Consider the following 23241-nt stretch of genomic DNA (forward strand, 5'->3'; position numbering starts at 1 on the left):
GAACCCAAAGGAGGACAGTGTGTCAAGAAGTAGGTTGTGATTGACAGTATCAAAAGCGGTGGATAGGTCGAGGAGGATGAGGATGGAGTAGTGACCTTTGGATTTGGCGAGGAACAGGTCATTGCAGACTTTAGATAGTGCTGTTTCTGTCGAGTGTAGGGGGCGAAAGCCGGATTGAAGCGGATCGAGGATGGCATGAGAGGAGAGAAAATCAATGCAGCGGCTGTGAACGGCACGTTCAAGTATCTTGGAGAGGAAGGGTAGGAGGGAAATGGGGCGGTAGTTGGAGGGACAGGTAGGGTCAAGAGATGTTTTTTTGAGGAGTGGTGTGACCACAGCATGCTTGAAGGTGTCCGGGATAGTTGCAGTGGAGAGAGAGAGGTTGAGGATATGACAGATGGTGGGGGTGATAGTAGGAGCGATGGTGCTAAGTAGGTTGGTGGGGATGGAGTCTGAGGAACAGGTGGTGGATTTCGAGGAGGAGAGGAGATGGGCGGTTTCCTCTTCGGTGATATCAGGAAAAGAGGAGAAGGAGGCCTGGGTTGGTTGGTTGAGAGAGTGGGTTATAGGATGAAGAGGAGGAGAAGGTTTGGTGGTGAATTCGAGGTTGATCTTCTGGACCTTGTCACGGAAGTAGTCGGCCAGAGATTGAGGAGAGAGTGAGGGGGGGTGGGAACAGAGGGCACTTTGAGGAGGGAGTTGAGGGTGGCGAAGAGACGACGAGGGTTAGAGCTGAGGGAATTGGTCAATTGGGTGTAATAGTCCTGTTTGGCTGAGGAATAGGGAGGATTGGAAGGAGGATAGCATGAATTTGAAGTGAATGAAATCAGTATGGGTGTGAGATTTCCTCCAGAGGCGTTCAGCCGAACGGGCGCAGGAGCGAAGGTATTGGGTGAAAGGGGTCAGCCAGGGCTGGGGATTGGTACGCCTTGTGGGACGGGAGATGGACGGTGCAAGGGTGTCTAGAGCAGAGGAGAGAGTGGCATTGTAAATGGAGACAGCTTTGTCAACATATTCGGAGGACATGATGGAAGGGAGGAGATCAGAGATACTAGAGGATAAGGTGAGGTGGTCAACAGCCTGGAGATTTCTGGAAGTAGTATTTAGTGTTGGGCGAGATTGAGGGGGAGGGTGCTGAAGTGTGAATGTGATTAGGTGATGGTCAGAGAGAGGAAGAGCTGATGCGTGGAAATTGGAGGGTGAGCAAGTAGAAGAGAGGACGAGATCAAGACAGTGACCAGATTTGTGAGTAGGGGTGGAGGAGCTCAGTTGGAGGTTGAAGGAGGAGGTAAGAGTGAGGAACTGAGAAACATATGAGTCGGATGGGTTATCAATGTGTATGTTGAAGTCACCAAGAATGAGGGATGGGGATGAGGGCTCAAGAAAAACGGAGAGCCAGGCATCGAAGTCGGGAAGGAAGGAAGGGAGGGACTTATTAGGGGGGCGGTAAATGACTGCAACTCTGAGTGGCAGCGGGTGGAATAGACGGATGGAGTGAACTTCAAAGGATGAGAAGCAGTGAGACTGTTGTAGGTGGAGAGGTTGAAAACTGCAGGAGGGTGAAAGTAGTAGCCCGACGCCACCTCCGCGACCAACTGGGCTGGGCGAATGGGAGAAAAGATAGCCTCCATGGCATAGGGCCGCGATTGAGGCAGAGTCGTCAGGGGTGAGCCAGGTTTCAGTTAGGGCGAGCAGTTGAAGGGAATGGGAGATGAAGAGATCGTGGGTGAAGAGAAGTTTGTTGCAGATTGAGCAGGCATTCCACAGGGCGCACGAGAAGGGGAGGGAGGAGGGGGGAGGAGGGGAATAGAGATGAGATTGGAGATATCGCGGGAACGTTTGCATAGATGAGATGAGGACGAGGACAGGTGTGGGGGACCTGGGTTGGGATTGATGTCTTCCACGGATAGCAGGAGAAGGAGCAAGAGAGTGCGGAGAAGGGTGGGTGAGGAAGGGCGATGAAGGCGACGAAGACGGGATGCGCTTAGGGGGAATGGGGAAGGGTTCATGGCAGGAAGGAGGTGTTGAAGGTTGAGGGCTAGGAAGGAGGAGGAGGACAATAGGGATGGTGAGGTGGTAGGGGACACGGGTAGGTAGGGTATTGCAGTAGTGAGCAAGACGGGAGAGGACATGGATGGGTAGTGAGATCGTGTGGTATACAGCAGTGGGAGGGGGAAAAGATTAGGGAGGGACAGGGCAAGGAGTAGAATGTGAATGGGGGCCATGAGTAGTGACTGAGGTGTTCACAGGGCAGGTAGATGGGCTGGGAGCCGGCAGGTGAGGGTGAGCAGTCGGGCAGGGAGTGATGAGCTGGTAGGAAGATGGGCTGGGAGGCAGGCAGGTTTCAGGGTGGGCAGTCAGTCAGGTGATTGGCTAGTGGGCAGGTTGAGTGGCTAGCAAGCAGGAGCAGGTGGATTGGGCAGCAGGCAGGCAGGAGCAGGTGAGTGCAGTGGAGAGCACAGCAGCAGTACTGGAACAAGCTGTAATGGTTTGAAGCAAGAGCTGGCGGACTAGAACAAGCTGAAGCAGATGGACTGGAGCAAGCTGAATCAGGCAGGCTGGAGCAAGCTGAAGCAGAGGCCTGGAGCAGGCAGGGAGAAGCTGGTTCAGGCAGACTGGAGCAGATGGACTGGAACTAGCAGGAAGAAGCTGGGTCAGGCGGACTGGAACAAACAGGAAGAAGCCGGATCAGCCGGACTGGAACAGGCAGGAAGAAGCTGGATCAGGCGGACTGGAACACGCAGGAAGAAGCCGGGTCAGGCGGACTGGAACAAGCAGGGAGAAGCCGGATCAGGCGGACTGGAACAAGCAGGAAGAAGCTGGAACAGGCGGACTGGAACAAACAGGGAGAAGCTGGATCAGGCGGACTGAAGCAACAGGGAGAAACTGGGTCGGGTGGCTGGAAGAGATGGACTGGACAGACAGGGAAAAAGCCGGGTCGGCAGACTCGAACAGGCCAGTGCCGGTGGAACCCTGCCTCCCCTCGGCCTCTGTCCCTGCCCCCGTCGGCCCGGTCGCACAGGTCGCTGGATGGGCAGGCTGGAAAAAGCTGGGGCCGATGGACTCTGCCTCCTCTTGGCTCCTGTCCCGCTCCTGTTGGTCCGGCCGCACAGGTCGCACCCCGACACCACCGCAGGATGGATCCCAGTCCCGTGGTCCGCGAACCGTGCCCAGGCCATTCCGGCCAGGGAGCACAGCTGCAGCGCACAGGACCTCGGGACCAGCCGGATGGACGACAGCGAAGGGGACAGGCCGCAGCCACGCGGCAGCAGACAGCCGCAATCAGCCCCGGGCCGCCCGCCCGCTCACCCGCGCCGGATCGGCATGCACGGGGAAGGGCCAGCGAGGAGGATCGGTGAGGAGCCCTGCCCGAGCGACCGACCCGCGACACTGCCAGGACACTGCCACGAGGCACCCAGCCTTTCCACCGGCACCGCCGAGAGCCAGCTGAGCTCGGCCACAGACCACCGCTGGTCCTCCGAATCCTCCAGGGGTCGGGTCGGGTGACTTCGCAACAGCCAATTCCTGGCTGTTGAGGCCGTCAGTGTCCACGGAGCCAGTAGCTCCGTGACCTAACAGGTAGCGGCCATGAAAACGTCGGTGCTTTTCTTGTCTTTTAGTGTGTAATGGCTTTGTGAACCATTTTGAATAATGATTTTCAGGAATAAAAAATGGTATATAAAACTTTTTAAAGAGCTGGGGCTACTTCCTCTTCTCATTAACCACTGCAAGTCCTAGGGTGATTATAACAAGTGTTGAAAGCTGCCAACAGAGCAAGAAGGAGAAAAGGAAAATCTCTCTTATCTGCGAATATCCTCATTGTAAAATTGGGAATATATGTATATGATTTTGGTCTGCCCAAACCAGGCCCATACCACATAACACTGAACTCTCTACATCCCAGAGATCTACACAGTGGCCTTCTGAAAGTGTCATTTATATGTGTATAATGTCACTGTTGCCACATATAAATGCTTCTAAAATGACCTCCATAAGTGTCCAATCACATAGAACAGACACTTTATTAATTATCTAATCTAATCTAATCTTGACATTTGTATTCCACTTTACCAATAAAGGTTCCAGGCAGATTCCATCAAGTAAGAGAAGAAAATAAGAAGATACATTTTTTATTGAACTAACTTAATACATTTTTTGATTAGCTTTCAAAGGTAACCCTTCTTCAGATCAGAGATAAGCAAATGTGGATAAATAACAGTATATATAATGAAACATCAAAGCATTCCAATGACAGTCTCACAGGAAGCGGGTGGGGTAGGTAAGGTGAGAAACGTGGGAGCTGGATGGATGAGAGAGACAGGGAAAGATGCATGGTGATAAGAGGGTGACAAAGCAGTAGAATTTGATGGTTTATAATGTGCTAGAAAACTCAGATCTTTGTTAAGTCCTGTCTGTTGGGTGTCAAAATATTTAATCATTCTGACTTCAAAGATCTTACATTCCTGTATTATCATAAAGTTTCCTTTTAGTATTCTCACCACAAAATCATTGATACAGTGTTCTGGTTTCGTAAAGTGATGACATCCAGATTGGCACTGGCATTTTTTATATGATGTCTGTGTAAAGTAGATATCTTCTTTAGCATCTGGCTTGTTTCTCCAATATAGCACCAATCTTCAAAGTGTTTACATTGAATGATATATACCACATTGGAAGATGAGCATGTGAAGGATTCCTTTATGTTGAATATTTTTCCTTTGTTAATGACTGTGGGATCCTGAGAAATGTTTTGGCATAGTTTTCAGCTGGATATATTGCAAGGATGTGTGCCATTCTCTTCTTTTTTAGTTTCTATCAGGAGCTTGCTTCTCATACTTTTTAAAGTTGGGTGGCTGTCAGAAGGCCAGCACTGGTGGGGATGGAAATACCTCCAGTAGTTCATCCTCCTGGTGTTGTGGCTGTAGATGATTTTTCTCAATTTTTCTAGCTCTGGGTTGAATGTCACTACAAGGGGAATTGTGTTTGTGGCTTTCTTTTCCTTGTATTGTAATAGGTTTTCTCTGGGTGTTTTAAGGGAGGAGGCAACATTCTTGGAGATTATTTTGGGGTTCTAGCCTTTTTTGTTTGAAGGATTCAGTCAGGATTTAAGGTGTTTATCTCTGTCCCCTGGGTCAGAGCAGATATGGTGGTATCTTGTGGCTTGGCTGTGTATAATGGATTTTTTTGTATGTGAAGGGTGGAAGCTGGAGTTGTGGAGGTAACTGCATTTGTCTGTAGGTTTCCTGTGTATAGATTTTTGTATATAGCCATTGCTGATTGAAACTGTGGTGTCCAAAAAAATTGACTTTTTCTGTGGAGTAGTCAATTTTGAATTTTGAATTTGATTGTAGGATGGTATGCATTGAAAGAACTGTAAAATTGTTTTAGAGTTTTTTCCCCCTCAGTCCAAATCCTAAAAATGTCATCAATGAAGCAGTTGGGGGTGTGGCAAGATGGCAACCTGAAGCTCGCATGCTAAGTAGCTCTGCAGTTTCCTGGAGTTTTCCACTTACATTTTCTGCTTGTCGATGCCACACACGAAGTGAAAGGGAATGACAAAAGAACAACCGCCGATGGCCAGAACTTCGTCCCCCACCCAGCAAACTTTAGACTGCTATGTGACAAGTGGCCCACAGACAACCAGCTTGATGAGTCTCGGGCAGAGTGCTGGCGGAGGAGCGCCGGCACTCCAGGGTCTAGAAACAACTTTATCCTCGCCGGAGGTTAATCCACCTTCATGTCCTGCGAGGTCTAGAGGCAACATGGAGAACCTTGCGGAGATGGTGTGCATTTACAGCGAGGCCCAGATCGGCGGTGCAGCCTCTAAACCCACAGAGCACACTAACTTGGAGCACAAATCTCCCATGGAGGCTACATTGGGAACCATATGGAAAGCAATCCAGGAAGTAACAGTAGCATTTACTAAGTCGACCCAGGAAACAACGCTAATTGTGAGTAAAATGGATACTCTTACTGAATCTCTGAAGAAGCTAAAATCTGAAACGACAAATCAGGTTTTACAGACACAAACAGAAGTTAATAATACAACGCTTATGACAGACGCTTTGGTAAAAGATAAGCTAGTAACATATCGAAAAATAGAACAAATGGAGAATCAAAATAGGCAACTAACATTGAGAATATTGAATTTCCCTAGATCGGCAGGTATAACACCTCATTATTTCTTTAAAAAGTATTTACTTGAAATTTTGAAGGTTCCTTCATCAGCTATTGCCCCATGTAATAAAATTTATTATTTACCATCTTCTGTTCAAAAAGGAAGAAAACCTTTATTTTTTGTCTATTAGATTGTAAGCTCTTTGAGCAGGGACTGTCTTTCTTCTATGTTTGTGCAGCGCTGCTTACGCCTTGTAGCGCTATAGAAATGCTAAATAGTAGTAGTAGTAGTAGTAGTAGTAGTAGAACCTGTAAATCTTGGGAATTTACCTCAAATACAAAGAGATGAACTAGGTGTTCATGATTTATCAGCTTTTCTAGAAGATTCATTGACTGAAGTACATACTTGTGGGACATTAATTGTTTCACTTGTATTTGAACAAGATCTGAACTCAGTGATGAGACTATACTTTAAAAATTCACCTATACCATTCTGTGGACAAAAAGTATGGATTTATCCAGATGTGGCAAAAGTGACACAAGAGAGAAGGAAGCAGTTTCTGACTCTTAGAGAGGAACAAAAAAAAGCTTTAGGAGCAACGTTTCAGTTAGCATATCCATGTAAATTCTTGATACATTTCCTGGGAAATAAGTATGTTTTCTTTGAACCAAATCAACTACGAACTTTTTTGGACATGAAAAAGCTACCCAGATGGGAATAACTGATATAGGTTAAGAATTAGAATTTGTGGGAACACACGGGTCAGGCCAGTTTCCTCTTGATATTTCAAGTAATGTAATCTCCTTAATTTTACTTAAACCCCCTTATCTGACTATCAAATAGTGGTCTAAGGAAGAGTATAGTATATAATTTACTTTGACATTGTATTTTGTTTCTTCTTTATTATTTCTCTGTATTTTATTGCAAGTTTTCTCTACTTGTCAAAATTTAAATTGCAATTTAAAAAAATGTCATCAATATACCAGTAGTATTTTAGGGGTTTAATCTGATACGTATTCATAAATGTCTCTTCCAGTTCTGCCATAAAGAGATTAACATGGTGCCGTCCTGGTGCCCATTGCAGTGCCCATGATTTGCAGATAGATCTCATTGTTAAAGCAGAAATAGTTGTGAGTTAGAATAAATTTGATTAATTTTGATGAGTATCGGTGGTCTGGGGTGGATGAAAGTAAGAAAGAATCAAAAAGATAATACCTCACTATAATAATAAAGTTTGTGGATAAAATCCAAATTCTATAGAATCAAACACCTGTTAGATATAAAGTAAAAAGAAAACCTTTAACAGCTCTCCTAAAAATATTATAGCAGGTAATATTACAGATATGGCAATTTGTTCCCAGACACCAGATCAAAGTTCTCTGCCTAGTAGTTGATTTTCGACAAGTTATTGTTGTTGGAATATGTGGAGGGGCATAATCGAATGCGAATGCCCATCTCCATGGGCATCTGTCTGAAAACGGGTATGTGAAGAGGCGGGACAGCCCGTATTATGGAAAAAGATGGGCGTCCATCTTTTGTTTCGAAAATACGGTTTGGACAGACCAAATGCCATGGATTTGGTCCCTTCTGAGATGGGCGGGTTTTTTTTTGTTTTTTTGCGATAATGGAAACTAAAAACGCCCAGCTCAGAAACGTCCCAGTCCAAGCCATTTGGTCGTGGGAGGGACAAATGTACAACACTACCTTAGCTCTTAGGGGTGAAGGGAGCAACTACATGTGGGTACAGTGGGTTTTAGAGGCCTCCCATTTACCACCACAAGTGTTACGGGTGGGGGGATGGGCCTGGGTCTGCCTGCCTGAAGTGCACTGCAGTACCCACTAAAAGTGCTCCAGGGATAGGACTAGTTGCTGGTGTATAACCTTGGCACAGCAGTTGACACCTGAAGACTAATCTCGCTGAAAACGTCCTTTATTTGAATAAGCACCTTTACTCACAGTTAACTGCAGATCAGAGGTTGTGCCCCACTGGCAACGAGTCTCGCTGATACTGAGATTAGCAGTAGGTCTGAGCTGGCAGAATGGTGTACAATGCCCTCTTTCAGCAACATTCAAGGTAAGAACTAAGTGCTGCAACATGGCTAACACATGAAAGGGATCTAAAAGTGTCTTACACAAATGGCCACTACCTCATGGACTACCAGAAGCAAAACAGGGCACACTCTGACCCAGTAAGCAGAGGGAAAAGCACCATGGGAGTAGAGCCTACCAACTACCAACATCGTGAGCATTTAACACAAACTAGTGGAATCACGGAGCCCAATACCCTACACCCACCGCAATGCATTGCTGATGTGACTCTGCAGTGCCCTTAACAGAAAAGGTGTCACACTCACCCGAGACCCACATCAAAACCAGGGAAAGGCTGTCAGAGGATAGAACACATTCTGCTGTCATGGAGGTGGGTACGGCATTTGAGGCTGGCATACAAGCTGGGAAAAAAGTTTGTAAAGTGGGTTTTTGTTGGTGGGAGGGGGTTAGTGACCACTGGGGGAGTCAGAGGAGGTCATCCCCGATTCCCTCCGGTGGTCATCTGGTCAGTTGGGGCACTTTTTTGGGACTTGGACCTGAAAAGAAAGGTTCCAAATAAAGCGGACCAAATTCTCGTCAAAAACGCCCTTCTTGTTTCGATTATCAGCTAAAGACGCCCATCTCTCCTCGGCCGATAACCACACCCCAGTCCCGCCTTCACCATGCCTCCGACACGCCCCAGTTATCTTTGTTCGTCTCTGTGACGGACTGCAGTTGAGGACGACAAAAATCGGGTTTCGATTATACTGATTTGGGCGCCCACGGGAAACAGACGCTCATCTCCCGATTTGGGTCGAAATATGGGCGTCTTTCTCTTTCGAAAATAAGCTGGATACTGGAATTAGACAAGGTGCAGAGAAGGGCGACAAAAATGATAAAGGGTATGGGATAACTTCCCTATGAGGAAAGGCTAAAGCGGCTAGGGCTCTTCAGCTTGGAGAAAAGGCAGCTGAGGGGAGATATGATAGAGGTCTATAAAATAATGAGTGGAGTTGAACGGGTAGATGTGAAGCCTCTCTTTATGCTTTCCAAAAATACTAGGACTAGGGGGCATGCGATGAAGCTACAATGTAGTAAATTTAAAACGAATCTGAGAAAATTTTTTCTTCACTCAACATGTAATTAAACTCTGGAATTCGTTGCCAGAGAATGTGGTAAAGGCGGTTAGCTTAGCGGAGTTTAAAAAAGGTTTGGACAGCTTCCTAAAGGAAAAGTCCATAGACCGTTATTAAATGGACTTGGGGAAAATCCACTATTTCTGGGATAAGCAGTATAAAATTTTTTGTACTTTTTTGGGATCTTGCCAGGTATTTGTGACCTGGATTGGCCACTGTTGGAAACAGGATGCTGGGCTTGATGGACCTTTGGTCTTTCCCAGTATGGCAATACTTATGTACTTATATATAATTCTATAAAAAGTAACCTGAGTCTGGTGATGCTCTAATGCACCACAGAGGTGACATATTTGAAGTCTGGAGAAAGGAGGAAGATTATTTCCATAACTTTGGCATTCGCACTTCCAATTCTGATGTAACAATTCAATACACACAACAACTAGGCATGTGGCATTAATCAACTGCAGCTTTATTGAAACTTTTGAAAATACAAAAATCATACCATTTCCCAAATCCAAAATTTGTCAAAACCTCATCTTACAATTATTGATCAATATCCATGACACAACTGTAATGGTTAGATGGCACCAAACTAACCACATCACAACAGTCTTTAACTTAGATCACCCCCCCCCCCCCACCCCTCCCACAAGGCAAGGTCTACCATACTGCCAAACCTTGCTGGATCCCCGGATTCATGAAAGTACCGAACATAAACCCAATCCTCCCTTTTATCCACAGTGAATCAACAACTCAAAACCCAAATGACTCTATTCTAATGGGAATGGCTTCTAGGATCCCACTGTGACTGTCTCAACCCCCTCCCCTATACATAACCATTAATAACCTGACAGAAGGGACAAAATCCAACCTGCCTCCCGGGCTTCACAAAACAAAAGCAAAGCCTGCCAAAATATCCTACTGTATTCTTCCACTTTTAAAAAATTTGATTGGGTGCTGTGAACAGACTTCTCATCCAATCAGCTTCCATTTACCACACATTCCTCAGGGCTCTAACCTCCCCTCCTCTTGGCATTGCCCTTCTCAAAATTAACTCTATCCAGCCCAGAATTTGATCAGCTCAGCCAAACTAAGACACATTGTCCTGCAAAACAGGGAATGTGTCATCTTATTTCTGATCAATGAATGGTACCAAGGGTTCATCCAGAAGAGACTTTCCTTCAAGCCCTTAAACCAGAGAGAGTTCCGGTGTCACTTCAGCACACCACCTGACAAAAGAAAATTAAGAATAGAAAAAAAAAAGCAAATGCACAGATCAACTTGTAAGTTTCACTTTTAAGCTGTGAATTCTATTACAGAGGGTCTCTCTCATAATATATTTGCTTTTAATATCGTTTATTGTAACATTTTATAGAAATCCATCTCACTGGTACTTGGATCTTTATGTGCTTATAGGGTGGAGACTTTGATGTTGCAGACCGTATGTTTCACAGTGTGAAGAATACATGGAATTCAGCATCCAGAGAAAACATGAGTGATGTTAGGGAGCTGATTCCAGAGTTCTTTTATCTTCCAGACTTTTTAACTAATTCTAATCAATTTGAGTTTGGTAAGTATAATGTCTGTCTTGTCATCCTGTTTGATCTCAATTCATTTGAAGAGTAAGAGGGAAGAACGATCAAGGTCCAAAAATGGAATTCTGAAAAAAATGACTCCAAAGACTCTTTTTATCTATATTATCTTTAAAGGCTGCTTGATATAATTTTTGATGTGCTGCCTACTAATGACAGTACTTATGACAAGTTCTGAGGATTAACATTAGAATGAAGCAGCATTAACTAATTTTTGAAAAGATATGGATTTTTGATTGTTTCTCCCTCTTTCATTTGCTATCTCAGTCTAAATTCTATCAAAAAGAGGGTCTATGTGTGTAATTCCTTTTAATCATGGTATCTTCTCTGCACAATGCACAGATTGTAAAAAAAAAAAAGTATACCTTTAGAATCGGTGATTATCCAGTTTTTCATGACTAATGGATGTATTCAGCAACTATTTACTAACAGGTGGGTGTCTATTTGTCTGTCATTAGAATGTACTGTTCAGCAAATGGAGTTACAGCTCTGGGGAAAAACATAAACAGCATCCTGAGTACATTCTAGCTAACATTTACATTCCTTAAGAATAGGGAGACAAAGGATTCAGGTGCAGATGATCAAAAGCCCCACGTTGTTCCATATAGTGCTGGAACAGCACGGGGCTTTACTGCCCCTATGATCAGAGATAATAGCATGCAAATTTAAGCATACTATTATCTCTGATCATAGGGTAAAAATGCGGGAGGATACACTACTCAGGACTGTGCACCGCCATTTTCAAGGTGGCACTGGAAGAGGAGGGAGTGTACTACTCTCTCCTCTACCACTAAGGTACAGGGGGAAGCGGGGAAGGGGGCTTCTAGACCACCAGGTTGGGGGGGGGGGGGCTTATGTTTGTGGCCCACTGGGCCACCAGGGCTTTTTTTGGGGGGGTGCAAGGGGAGGGGGTCAGGGAGGCTAGAGATCTACCGGATCTCCAGCCCCCATAAACTTGTGTCGGTGGGACTAGAGGTCTGCCGGACCTCCAGCCCCTGTGTCACTGGCTTGGGGTGGGGGATCATGGCTCCTGTGAGGTTGTTCCATTGGGGGACATGAGGAGCCTGCTAGTGGCTCCCCATTCTTCCCAAATGTTCCACAGACCCTAATGGCAGCTCTGAGATAGTGTAGGGTTTGCTGCAGGCAGTGTGCCAACGTTTGGCATGCTGCTCACTGTCATTGGGGAGGAATAGTAAAGTTCCTGTTTAGCATGCATTTGCATGCTACCTGTGGTCAGAGCCTGTGAACGCATTGTTTCACGTGCTCGGGGGCTTGATCATGGGACGGTAGCAAACGTGAGTGCTAGTATGGCACTAATAATAAATAAATAATAGCCTCTAGCGCTCGCGTTTGGTTCTGATCATCGGCCTGTTAGCTAGCATTGTGGTGGTGAGAAGCGCTGCTGACCTCTTACAAAACTGGAGAATGCCTCTGGGCTTTTCTGCCTGCAGAGAAGATTGGGCAAACAAAGGGAAGGCCAGTGATATCATCTGGGTTCGATGGTTTGGACCTTTAAATTGCCACCCATGCTGCTGCACACAGCTACAGGAGTATGCCCAATAGGGCTTGCCCCCCTTGGAGCCCTTTAAGAGCACCAAAGGAATGTTTAAGGAGTCTTTATGGTAATCTGTTTTGGACTTGTGAGTATTTCTTTTTCTGATTATGGATAAGAGGAAAAGTAAGTCCATTATATGTCTGTGTCCACTCTTATACTGAAAGAATCTATGGACAAACATCCAGTGTGGTTAGTCAGTTGGGCTCATCTCCAGAAGAAATGCTGATAAGCTTCTTCCTTGCCCCCGCCCTCCCCCCCCCCCCCCCCAGGAGTTCCTTCAGATTCTAGTTCATATCTTCTTCAGCACTGACTGCTACTATCTTGAGGTTGAATAGTACAATTGCCTTGGAATCCCCAGTACAGACAGTGACTGGTTCTCTGAAGCCAAAACCAGTTTCATGTATGCTACCTGATGTTCCTTGAGAGACAGTTAGTCTAATCATTACCTCGTCCTGTTCATTATCCATATGCACAAATAACAGGATTGTAACTCTGAATGATTTTAGTCAGTGTCATATAGACATTGAACAGCAATGGGAATAATATTCATGCTGGGGCACTCCACATAAAAAGGCCCTTTTACAAAGATGTGGTAAGCACTAACGCGTGCTTAGTAAACCAAAAAATGATGTATTATGGGGTGTGCTGAGGCGTCCTGCAGTAATTTCGGGATGTATGTGTCCTACCTACAATCTAAAAAATAACATTTACTTTTTGGTACAGGGGGCTTTTCCGGGGGCAGAGAGTGGGTGTGTTCTGTGCTAACCGGACCACTTACCGCCTACATACTGGGTGGTAGTAAGGGCTCACGCACTAATCTGTTTTAAGCGCCATGTGCTAATGGCAAAATTAGTGCATGGTCATTAATACAAAACACTGGGAATTCGGCCATTGTACCTCAGCAGTAAAAATGGCCTTAGTGTGTGGGAAAGACCCGCAAAAGGGCACACTAAGTCCACTTTTCACAACTGTGTGGCAAAAGAGCCCCAAAATAAATCACTGTGATGAGCAGGAGGGGATTACTCTATGTTCATACCACATGCATTTACTATTTTTTCTTGTTAAGCAGCATACAATTATTTGAGGTTAAACTACAGTTTACTCAGACTAGTGAGTTTAAATCAACCACTGTTTATGGTTATCAACACGGGCATTCGGCATTCACTCAGTCACCCCCTTCTATCCAAACACCACACCAGAAGCCAATTTCTTTAACAAATGTGGATTTATTTAGGCCGCAGCCAGGTCCGCAAAATTTATTTATTGTAAACCTTCACATAAACAATCATTGGTAAACATCCTTGATAAACATCTCCCTCCGAGTACACAGCCCTTCTTGCTTATATTACTACAGGCTGTGCCGTCCAAGCACCCTGTTCCTCCTCAGTGCTGTCTGCTATAGCACGCTGTCCAATCAAATGCATCCCGTACAAGGATGCATTTACCACTTTAACCAAAGCTATTGGCCCCCTGGCCGTCCAAGCCAGGAGACTAGCCGTATCCATCTTGTTCTGTAATCCTGCCCGCATGCAGGCATAACATTTTGCTGAGTATTGTAACTTGCAACAGGTCATTAACATATACATAGTAACTCAGTTTGCCATATTATCCGCTGAGGTGCTGTGTACTCGTCGCTAATGTTACCTAAGTTCCATACTCTGCTTGCTGCAATCCAAATGGCGCTGTGTTTCCCTTCACAGCCCTTCTTCACCCCTCCTCCCTACCCGCCCCTTTTCCCATCACCCTTCAATCTCTTAATCTCCCTATCCCCTCCCACTCATCCCTCCCTCTCCTCCCCACCCCAGATTCTTCCTGAGCCTTCAGCCCGGTTGTAATCGGCTCCCCTTTAAGGGTGAGCCTTTCCATTTTCTGTTGTTGTTTTTTTATCATATTACCTTTTGCCATTCATTTATTGGTTTTCCATTTATGATCCCTTCAGGTCGCATGCAGGATGGAACTGTTTTGGGGGATGTAATACTACCTCCATGGGCTGCAGGCGATCCTCATACATTCATCAGATTACATAGACAAGTAAGTATATCAAGGGGGATCTTGAAATAAAGAATCTAGGAAGTATGAAGCTTCATAATGAAATACATAGAAGAAATCAAAGGAAAAATAATAAACACTCTATTGTTTTTGTGGTTTATTGCCTTTTTTGTGATGGGTGTATTGAATGAATTTCCATTGTCCTCTTTTTAAAAATTAGCATAAAGGAGGAGATTCTATATATGGCGCCTAAAAAATTGGCGCTGAAATCAATGCCAACTAAGTGTATTCTATAATCGGCACCTAGATTTAGGCGCAGATTATAGAATGCACTTAGGCCTAGATGCACAAAACTCTAACGACCCTTTAATGACCCTCTAACGACAAAATTTGCGGCTGTTGCATGCATTATAGGCCTTTTTCTGAAGCCACTAGCAGATAACAAAAACGGAATGCAAACCAGAAACTACCATTGAAATGTGGAGAATTCGCTATGCACTAACCATACCGACGATTCTAACGAATCATTTAACGTGACAAATTTAGCGAGCTCTCAGACCTGTCGTTCAGGCCTGAGCTGTCATCTCCCCACTCCCTCCTGCACCTTAAAAATGCAAGCTGGCATGTAAAAAAAAAAAAAAGTTATATAAAAACGCAAACCGGTAGTTCCCCACTCCCCCTGCACTAACCAAAACAAAAAAAAAAATAGATCGGGAGGGGGCAAAGGCGCTCGTCAGGAGCGTCCTGTATGGGCGCCCTTGCCCCCCCCCCCCCCCGAGATCGCCGCTGTTCCCCGCTTCAGCCGGTTGTAATAAAAACAAATCTCCAAATTTTCTCATCCCCGGTCCCCCTCCCTTCCTGTGTTTCCTGTCCCTTGCTCCAGGGCTCCACCTCCCGCCATCCTCCGCCTCCGCCCCCGTGCCCCGCCCCCTGGGATCGTCGCCGCCGCTCCCACCCTCCACCGGACCCCCCCTCCACATTACGTCCCGTGCAGTGCCTCTCACCTGTATGCGAAGGTGCTGCACGGGATAAAACATCTGATCGCCAATTGCTTCTCCCTTCTCCGTGAGTCTGTTGTTCCTGGGCCCGCCCTCCATTGACGTAAGTTACCTATGTTATCTACGCATGATTTAGGGGCCGATTACGACGGGGATTACGATTCAGTGATACATTGTACTTCAGGATACCGCAACGAACATGTTTGACCTGTTTTTTTGGTGCATGCTTCAGTTTTTCAAAATCGTTAAGGACTTTAACGATTTAGATTTTGTTACGTTTGTTTGATGCATCTGGGCCTTAGTTTATATTTCAGCGCCTAAATCTGTGCGTATCCATTTACACCAATGAAAGATGGTGTAAATCCCTGTGCGCAGATTTAGGCTCACTAGGCCATATTCTATAACTAGTTACATAAATTTTGGAACGCCCATGAAAGGCCCATTTCCCTGCCTATAACCACGCCCCTTTATTCCTTCACACATTAGAAGTTTGGCATACATCTTAGCGAGTTGTGCGCCTACATTCTAGTCAGTACCAATTAATGCTCATTATTGTTTATTAAGTGCTGCTATTGGTGCTCATTAGCTTGTTAAACCAATTAAGTTGCACAATAGACATTAAGGGACCCTTTTACTAAAGGGTGTTAAAAAGTGTACTGCGTTAGCACTAACGCAGGACTGAGCTGCATGCTAGGCCACTTTTTAACATGGAGTAAAATGGCTGATTTTTGTATTTTGGCAATAAAGGCCAAGCGTTAATTTTTCCATTAGTATATGGCCATTACCGTGTGACCCCTTAACTACACCTAATTTGTAGGCGGGAATTGTCCACATGCTAATCACAAATGAATGGGCTAGCACACGGCTAATGCCCATGTGCTAATCTATTAGCGCTGACCACATCCACTCTCTGCCCCCAAACATGCCCCCTCGGCTAAAAAATAAGAAATATTTTTTAGTGCATGGTTAGTGCCAAAAGTATCGCAGGACACCTCAGCATGCCCCATGGTAGGCGTTTTTAACCTGTGATAAGCACGCGTTAATGCTTACGACAGCTTAGTCAAAGGGCCCCTAAGGGAGGAATTCATTGAGATGTGGTAAAAGATCGCAATTTCCTGCACCTTGATTTCCCGCTGGATTCAGCAACCTGTGGGATCTCAGTCCCGCAGGTTCCTGAATCCTGTGTTAAGAGAATAACACTGCTTGCGAGCCACTTAGCAAGCAGCATTATTCCTGCAGCCTGGGAGCATCGGGCTGACAGAACAGTGTCCCCCTAACTTAAGCCCACCCCTCTGCCTGAAAACCTCCCAACCCCCTACCACCCCACGAAGGTTGAAGCACCCAGTCCCCCACTGCCCTCTCCTCCCAGTCCCCCTAAAGGGGGTTCCTGTGACATAATTGGTGGTCCAGATGTATTCTCAGACAGGAGTGATGCACAGTCGCTCATGCCCAGTCCAGCACCTTTCACAAAATGGTGCTTGTAGCGGTTGTCTTGCGTTAGGGTCTTTGCATAGTAATGAGATGCAAAACATGGACTGGCATGTTTTGCATCTCATTACACTGTAATCAGCGGTGACTTAAATATCATCGGTGGACATTATGTCGGGCTCTGTTAGGGCCCTTTAAGTCACATTAAGAGGCAAATAACAGAACTTAAAGCCCTAACACACCTTGATGAATTTCCTCCTAAAGCATCTTAATAGACAGCATAGGGTAAGTGGAAGTGGAACATATAGACAGATAAGATAAAGGAACAGGAGTAGATAGAAAATAAGGGTGACTAACTTAAGGAAAACTTTACTCCTGGAAGGGGGGGTTCTGCACAAAAAATTTGAAAATTCTGCATGCAGCATTTTCCTATTCTGCAAAAATCTGCAAAGTTTATTTGTAGTGTTTTGCAGAGAATTCCTCCATTATAGGGCCTGAAATCCCTTCCTGTCTTTTCTTTTCTCAGTCTTCAGCCTCCTCAGTTTCCTCTCCCACTCCAACTGCAGTTTTCTCTCCCTCTAAATTCCAACAAGATCCGTGATTTTGTCTGTCCCCAAAGTCTTCTCCCTGCCCCAGCTGTCATTGTATCTCGCCCCCCATGGCAGTCCCTCAGATTTGATCGCCCACACAGCAGTGGCACACCCATGGCACACTCACCCCTTTACTCTGCCCCCAATCTGCCCATGGCACATTCACCCCTTTACTCTGCCCCCAATCTGCCCATGGCACATTCACCTTTCCTCTGGCCCCTTCTCGTTTTCAGCCATGAGCAGCAGCAGCAGCTCTGCTCACTTTCTTTTCCCCTCTGCACTGAGCTCCCAGGGCAAGGAGGAAGTGAACTGTGCACAACGTGTCCCTTTCCCCTTCGGTGTTGGCTTAGATCTGACTGTATTTTTGGTTTTAGCTTCCTTACAGGCTTATAGAGCAGTTCTGCATTGTTTTATTCACTGGTTTGCTTTACTAGTATCTCACTCTTATATAGAATTTCCGCTGTCTGATGTTAGATGAGTGCTATTACCTGGTGCTTTCATTAATCTCATTCACACTATTTGTTTATTTTTCCTGGCCCTTTGTTATGCTTGTTATAAAATTGAGAAGCATTGCCAAACATTATTTGGCCCTTAACTTGGCTTTAACAACCCTAACACTGCTTGACTAAAAATACCGTGGTGATAAGTCACCGTGGGTTACAGAAATGAGATACAAATTATGGAAATGAATGTTTTGCATTTCATTACTATGCAAGGACCCTAACATAACTTGCGGTGATACAGAAAAGGCTGGGGTTATTTTATCATCTGGGAGCATCGGGCCTTAAAGCTGAAATCCGTTGCTACTCTGCCTGAAGAACTGGCTTCCCCCAGTCTCCCAGTAAGCTCCCCCCCCCCCCAACTTCAGTCCCCTCCCACAATGACTATCTTTCAATTTCATTGGGGTCCAGAGGGAGTCCAGGGAGATCTTTGGGATTTGGGGGACTCCAGGGGTCCTTCCGGAGTCCATGGGATCTTCGGCACGAACGATTCCCAATCATTCCTGCCCTGTGATGCTCCGGTTTCCAAATGGCATTCCTAGTGGACGGAGCACCATTTGTAAGCCAGAGCAGCACAGGGCAGGAGAGATTGGGCATCGTTTCTGCTGAAGACCCTCTGGACCCCTGGACTCAACCCCAGACCCCTGGACGACCCCCTGGTGCCCCCCCCCCCACCTCCGGACCACCAATGAATTTGAAAGGTAGCCTCTGTGGGGGGGGGGAGAGACTGAAGTTGGGGGACTACCAGGAGCCTGGGGGGGACCCAGCTTTGCAGGCCAGGGAGCATTGGGCAGTGGGAATAACACTGTGAGGTGGCTCACAAGCAGCGTTATTCCTCTAAAATGGAATTCAGCAACCTGCCGTACCAGGATCCCACAGGTTGCTGAATCCCAATGGGCATCAGTAAAGGGTGAACTTTTACCGCAGCTTAATGAATCTCCCCCTAAATTGTAATGATCACCCCATTTAAATTCAGCAAACCTTATTTTAAAAGGCAGGAAGCTGATTTGATTTTTTCTACAAGAGACCCATCTCTCTAGCTTGGAATTTACTAAATTCATTCAGGCTTGGAAAGGGCTGGGATCACATGCCCCAGCAACCCATAAGAAAAATGAGGTGATTATGCTCATCAGATCTATATTAAATGTCACTATATTTGCCCAGAAGACTGATCTAGGAGGCAAATGACTAATTTGTGATGTACAGTTTGGTAATGACTGAGTTATACTTTGTAATATATATGCACCAGTCACAGACGATCTAAAATTCTTACAACTTGTTTTAGAATAATTGTTGCAGTTTGCTGGCCTACCTTTAATAGTCTGTGGAGATATGAGCCTGCCACTAGATCCCATTCAAGATCGAGGTTCCAAATGCAGGCCCTCCAGTTCTCATGCCCACCCTGTGCTTCTAACACTCCTGGTAGATCGTAACCTGGTTGATATCTGGCAAATCATGAAGACAGACAAAAGAGATTATATTTTGTATTAATTTCCACAAACACTGGGATTGATTACATTTTTCTGTCTAAAATGGTGATGCCCAGAGTTTCCTGATGCTTTCATTAAGCCTATTTTGACTTCTGACCATGCTGCAGTAGGCTCACTCATTTCCAGATTGCACAACAACATTCATTTGCCTTTGTAGCAAATTCATGGTTGTTAGAAGAATTTTGGTGGCCTCAGTGGCACACAGTTTTATTATGTTATAGATTTGAAAGGTCAGCAGCATGTAAGTTAAGTCATCTACAATCTATAGAGAGGATTCGACAGTTTATCGATGCCCTCCTTAAGGCATTGCCTTCTTTATAGTTAAGCAAGGCAGTGTTGCTCGTTACCTCCTTCTGAATGCAGTAGTCCCTCTTGTGACCTTGATTTGTTTTTCCCTTGCTATTGAATATTCGCTGAGCCCATTATGTTACTGTAATAGCTTCTGGATCCTTAATTGTTTGTTTGCTTCTCTCTTTTTTTTTTTTTGCCCATTTTGTACTTTTGTTGGTTATGGTTGTATTTCTTGTTTTTTTAAAAATCAATACAAAATATTGAACTTTAAAAAAGAGTCAAACACCTATAAATCATAGTCACTAGGACATCACTTATCTAAAAAATAACAAGAACGGTAAAGCTGGCCATGTTCACTTGATTTTGAAGCATTACACAGCTTTTTGTTGACTATAAAGTCACAATTTTAGAACAGCGTCACAGATGTTGATGAGTATAACTTGTGCCACAACAGGCTAAAATATTTATACAGTACGCCCACATGTGGATTTTTGATGATGGAGCCCTGTGTTGAAAACAATTTGGGCACCCTGCACATATCTTTCATAACCTGCACCAACAGATTGCACTTTCAAATTGGAAGTTCAGGGTGGAAATAGGGTAGCATATGGATAGGTGTCTGAGCTATCCTCTAAAATATTAAAAGCTGTTAGATCTGTTAAAAGCCCACCTCTTTAACGCTGCTTTTGACTCCTAACCACTACTCACTTCCCCTGTACCCTTTTATCCCCACCTCTTTAATTCCCTTACCTCTTAGTTGTTCTATCTGTTTGCCTGTCCTATTTAGATTGTGAGCTCTTTGAGCAGGGACTGTCTTTTTCATGTTTTGTGTACAGCGCTACATATGCCTTGTAGTGCTATAGAAGTGATAAGTAGTAGTAGTAGTAGATCTGTGTTTAGTGGCATTTATCTGGATAAATGCTGCCTTTATCCAGATAAATGCTACCATGGGCACTGTGCCTGAATGTTCACTAGCATTTTTGACAATATGCAGTCGCTGTATCCAGATGGTACTGGGCCAGTCTGGGGGCGGAACAGGGGTAGAGCTGTAGGTTATCCAGGTGGTGGCGATATTAAGTCCACTATCGAGACAGCTAAAAAATACTGTCCTAATTTTAACCAGTTAACTATCAGTTAGCATTATCTTTAATCAGATAGGGCCAGATTCTATATATGGCACCCAAAAAAAATCAGCGCCAAGAAAAACTGTGCTTAGAGCTATTGTATAAACCTCACCTAAAGTTAGGTGCGGTTTATAGAATACAAGTAGTGGCCATCCTGCAACTACACTTTAGGCACAGCCATTTAAACCAATTAAAACCTGGTGTAAAAGCCCACATCTTATTTAGGTGCAGATTAGGCATATTCTGTAACGGTGGATGCAACTTTCAGGAACACTCATAACCCGCCCATGCCTCTCCCATGGCATCACCCCTTTTGTGATCCATGCATTAGAATTTATGCACACCTCTATACAGAATACGCTCAGAAAGTTGAGCATGTAAATTCTAATTAGTTCCAATTAGTGCTGATAATTGCTTGTTAGCTGCCAATGATTGGCACCGATTAGCTTGTTAAGTTGTGTGCACAGATTTGCTATGCATACAGAGTTGCGCATACAGCTTTAGTCACCATATATAGAATCTGGCCCCTAGTGGCTGCTCTCACCTCTATATCTATACATTCAGCGCTGGTGTTGAAATCAAATGCTGGGGGCTGAATATCGGGCAATGTGAGTTTAGAAATGAAAGACATCTTTACACAGTCTGTACGTCACCTCTCTATAGCTTACCCCCCCCCCCCCCAACACACAAGGAAGAGCAAGGTGAGATTTGCGTGAAAATTCCCTAAGAGTTTGGAAAGACACATGTCCATTGTTCTTCTATATTTGGAAAAGCTAGATTTGGAAAACTGTTACTTTTACTGGTATCTATAATAAGATTTCAGGATACCTTTGTGCAACTTTAAAGGACATAAAAAAAAAAAGATGCATGCCCTGCAAACATACAGTAAAGATTTCAGTGCAAATATTTCAAGTTGCTGTGTAAAGTGGCTTTGAAAACCTGTACACTACTATATAAGAAAACATACTGTAGGTAAATGGTTTCAGTGGTGCTTACTATAGAGAAACGGTGCTCTGCCAGCGTAGCAGAGAGCTCTTAATTTGCTATTCTTAGCTTCTGAGTCTCAGATGTCCTGAGCCTGAATAATCTGATTCAGCAGTAAGTCAATGCCCCCTCTAGTAACCTGAGGAACTTGCATTTGTAGATTGTGTGCATCCCCTGAATGGAACCTGTATTAATAATCAGAGTGGGTTTCCAACGATTTTCATGTAAAGAAAGGACAGCATGTTTTAAGGAATGTCCCAGAAATTCCTTATGAGCTGTGCAGAACCTTGTGTATTTTCCTAAAGGGCACTCATGCATATGACTCTGCTCATGATCTGCCCAATCTTCACTCTGAACGTTCCTACTTGTGAATTGCATAAAATTATGTGTCTTCTTGGTACTACTTATAGTTTTACATGCATAACCCTGGGTTAATTTTATAAAAGTCCTTTACACACATAAAAATGACTTTATGTACAAACAGTTTTTTATAGTTGTTCCCTTTGTTAGTACAGTGCAATCCGTTTAAGTGCAAGGGTCTGGGCCACGCTTGCTGTATGCATTTCTGCCATTGTTCTGGAACTGCATGTTCTTTGAAATTGGCTTTTCTTGGAGTATTAATCATTCAAGTACTCGATATACTGTTGGAAGACTCCTGAAGAAGGCGCTACGGCACTGAAACATGGCTGTGTTGAGTCAACCTGTTATAATAAATATTATATATTTTTTTCAAATATACGTCTCCCATATTGATTGGAAAGAGCCTATCTTCCCCCACTCTTCTGTTTTTCTCCCCAAAGAAATACATGCAGTTAACCGGGGCGTCCACTTAACCGTTGTGACCCAAAGAAGTTTGACATCTGATAAACATGTGTACAGTACTGTTTATTATATGTACAATATACAGTCTCCGTTAACTGACATTATACAGCCTCCATTAACTAATGTTAGGCTTACTTGAAGAATCAGTCATAGTCCAGGAAAATGTGAAGAAGATTATAAACTTAATTTCAAACTTAACTTCAATTTTCAAGTGCAGAGAAGATATCACGTGTAGGTAATCGGTTCAACACACCGACTTTGGCTATAGTTTCACTATGTATTAGCTCAAGGCGTGAGTAAACCAGACAGTTTCAACGCGTTGAAACTTCCAGGAAGTTTGAACACGTTGAAACTGTCTGGTTTACTCAAGCCTTGAGACAGCTAATACATAGCGAAACTCTGAAGTCACATTTTTTTGAGGGAGCATGTCATGGGTGGAGAGTGGGTGTTTCTGCATTAACCAGGTAGTGCATCTACATTACCACATGCTAACTGGTTAGCTCAGGAATACAGCGTGAGCCCTTCCTCTCTACAAATGGATGGTGGTAAGTGCTCACGCAGTAATTTTTAAAAAGGCCATGTGCTAATGGCAACAT

The 23241-nt window shown here is 44.6% G+C and overlaps 1 protein-coding gene across 1 annotated transcript in view; it reads left to right on the top strand.

Annotated features, from left to right (window-relative positions):
- Window positions 1-23241, top strand: part of WDFY4 (WDFY family member 4) — a 593767-nt gene that overhangs the window by 490642 nt on the left and 79884 nt on the right. The window contains exons 53-54 of the mRNA XM_030203170.1: window positions 10699-10852; window positions 14369-14460. Coding sequence (XP_030059030.1) covers window positions 10699-10852; window positions 14369-14460 — 246 coding nt within the window. The remainder of the gene's footprint in view (window positions 1-10698; window positions 10853-14368; window positions 14461-23241) is intronic.

This window comes from Microcaecilia unicolor, chromosome 5, assembly GCF_901765095.1.
Source record: "Microcaecilia unicolor chromosome 5, aMicUni1.1, whole genome shotgun sequence".
Lineage (NCBI taxonomy): Eukaryota > Metazoa > Chordata > Amphibia > Gymnophiona > Siphonopidae > Microcaecilia > Microcaecilia unicolor.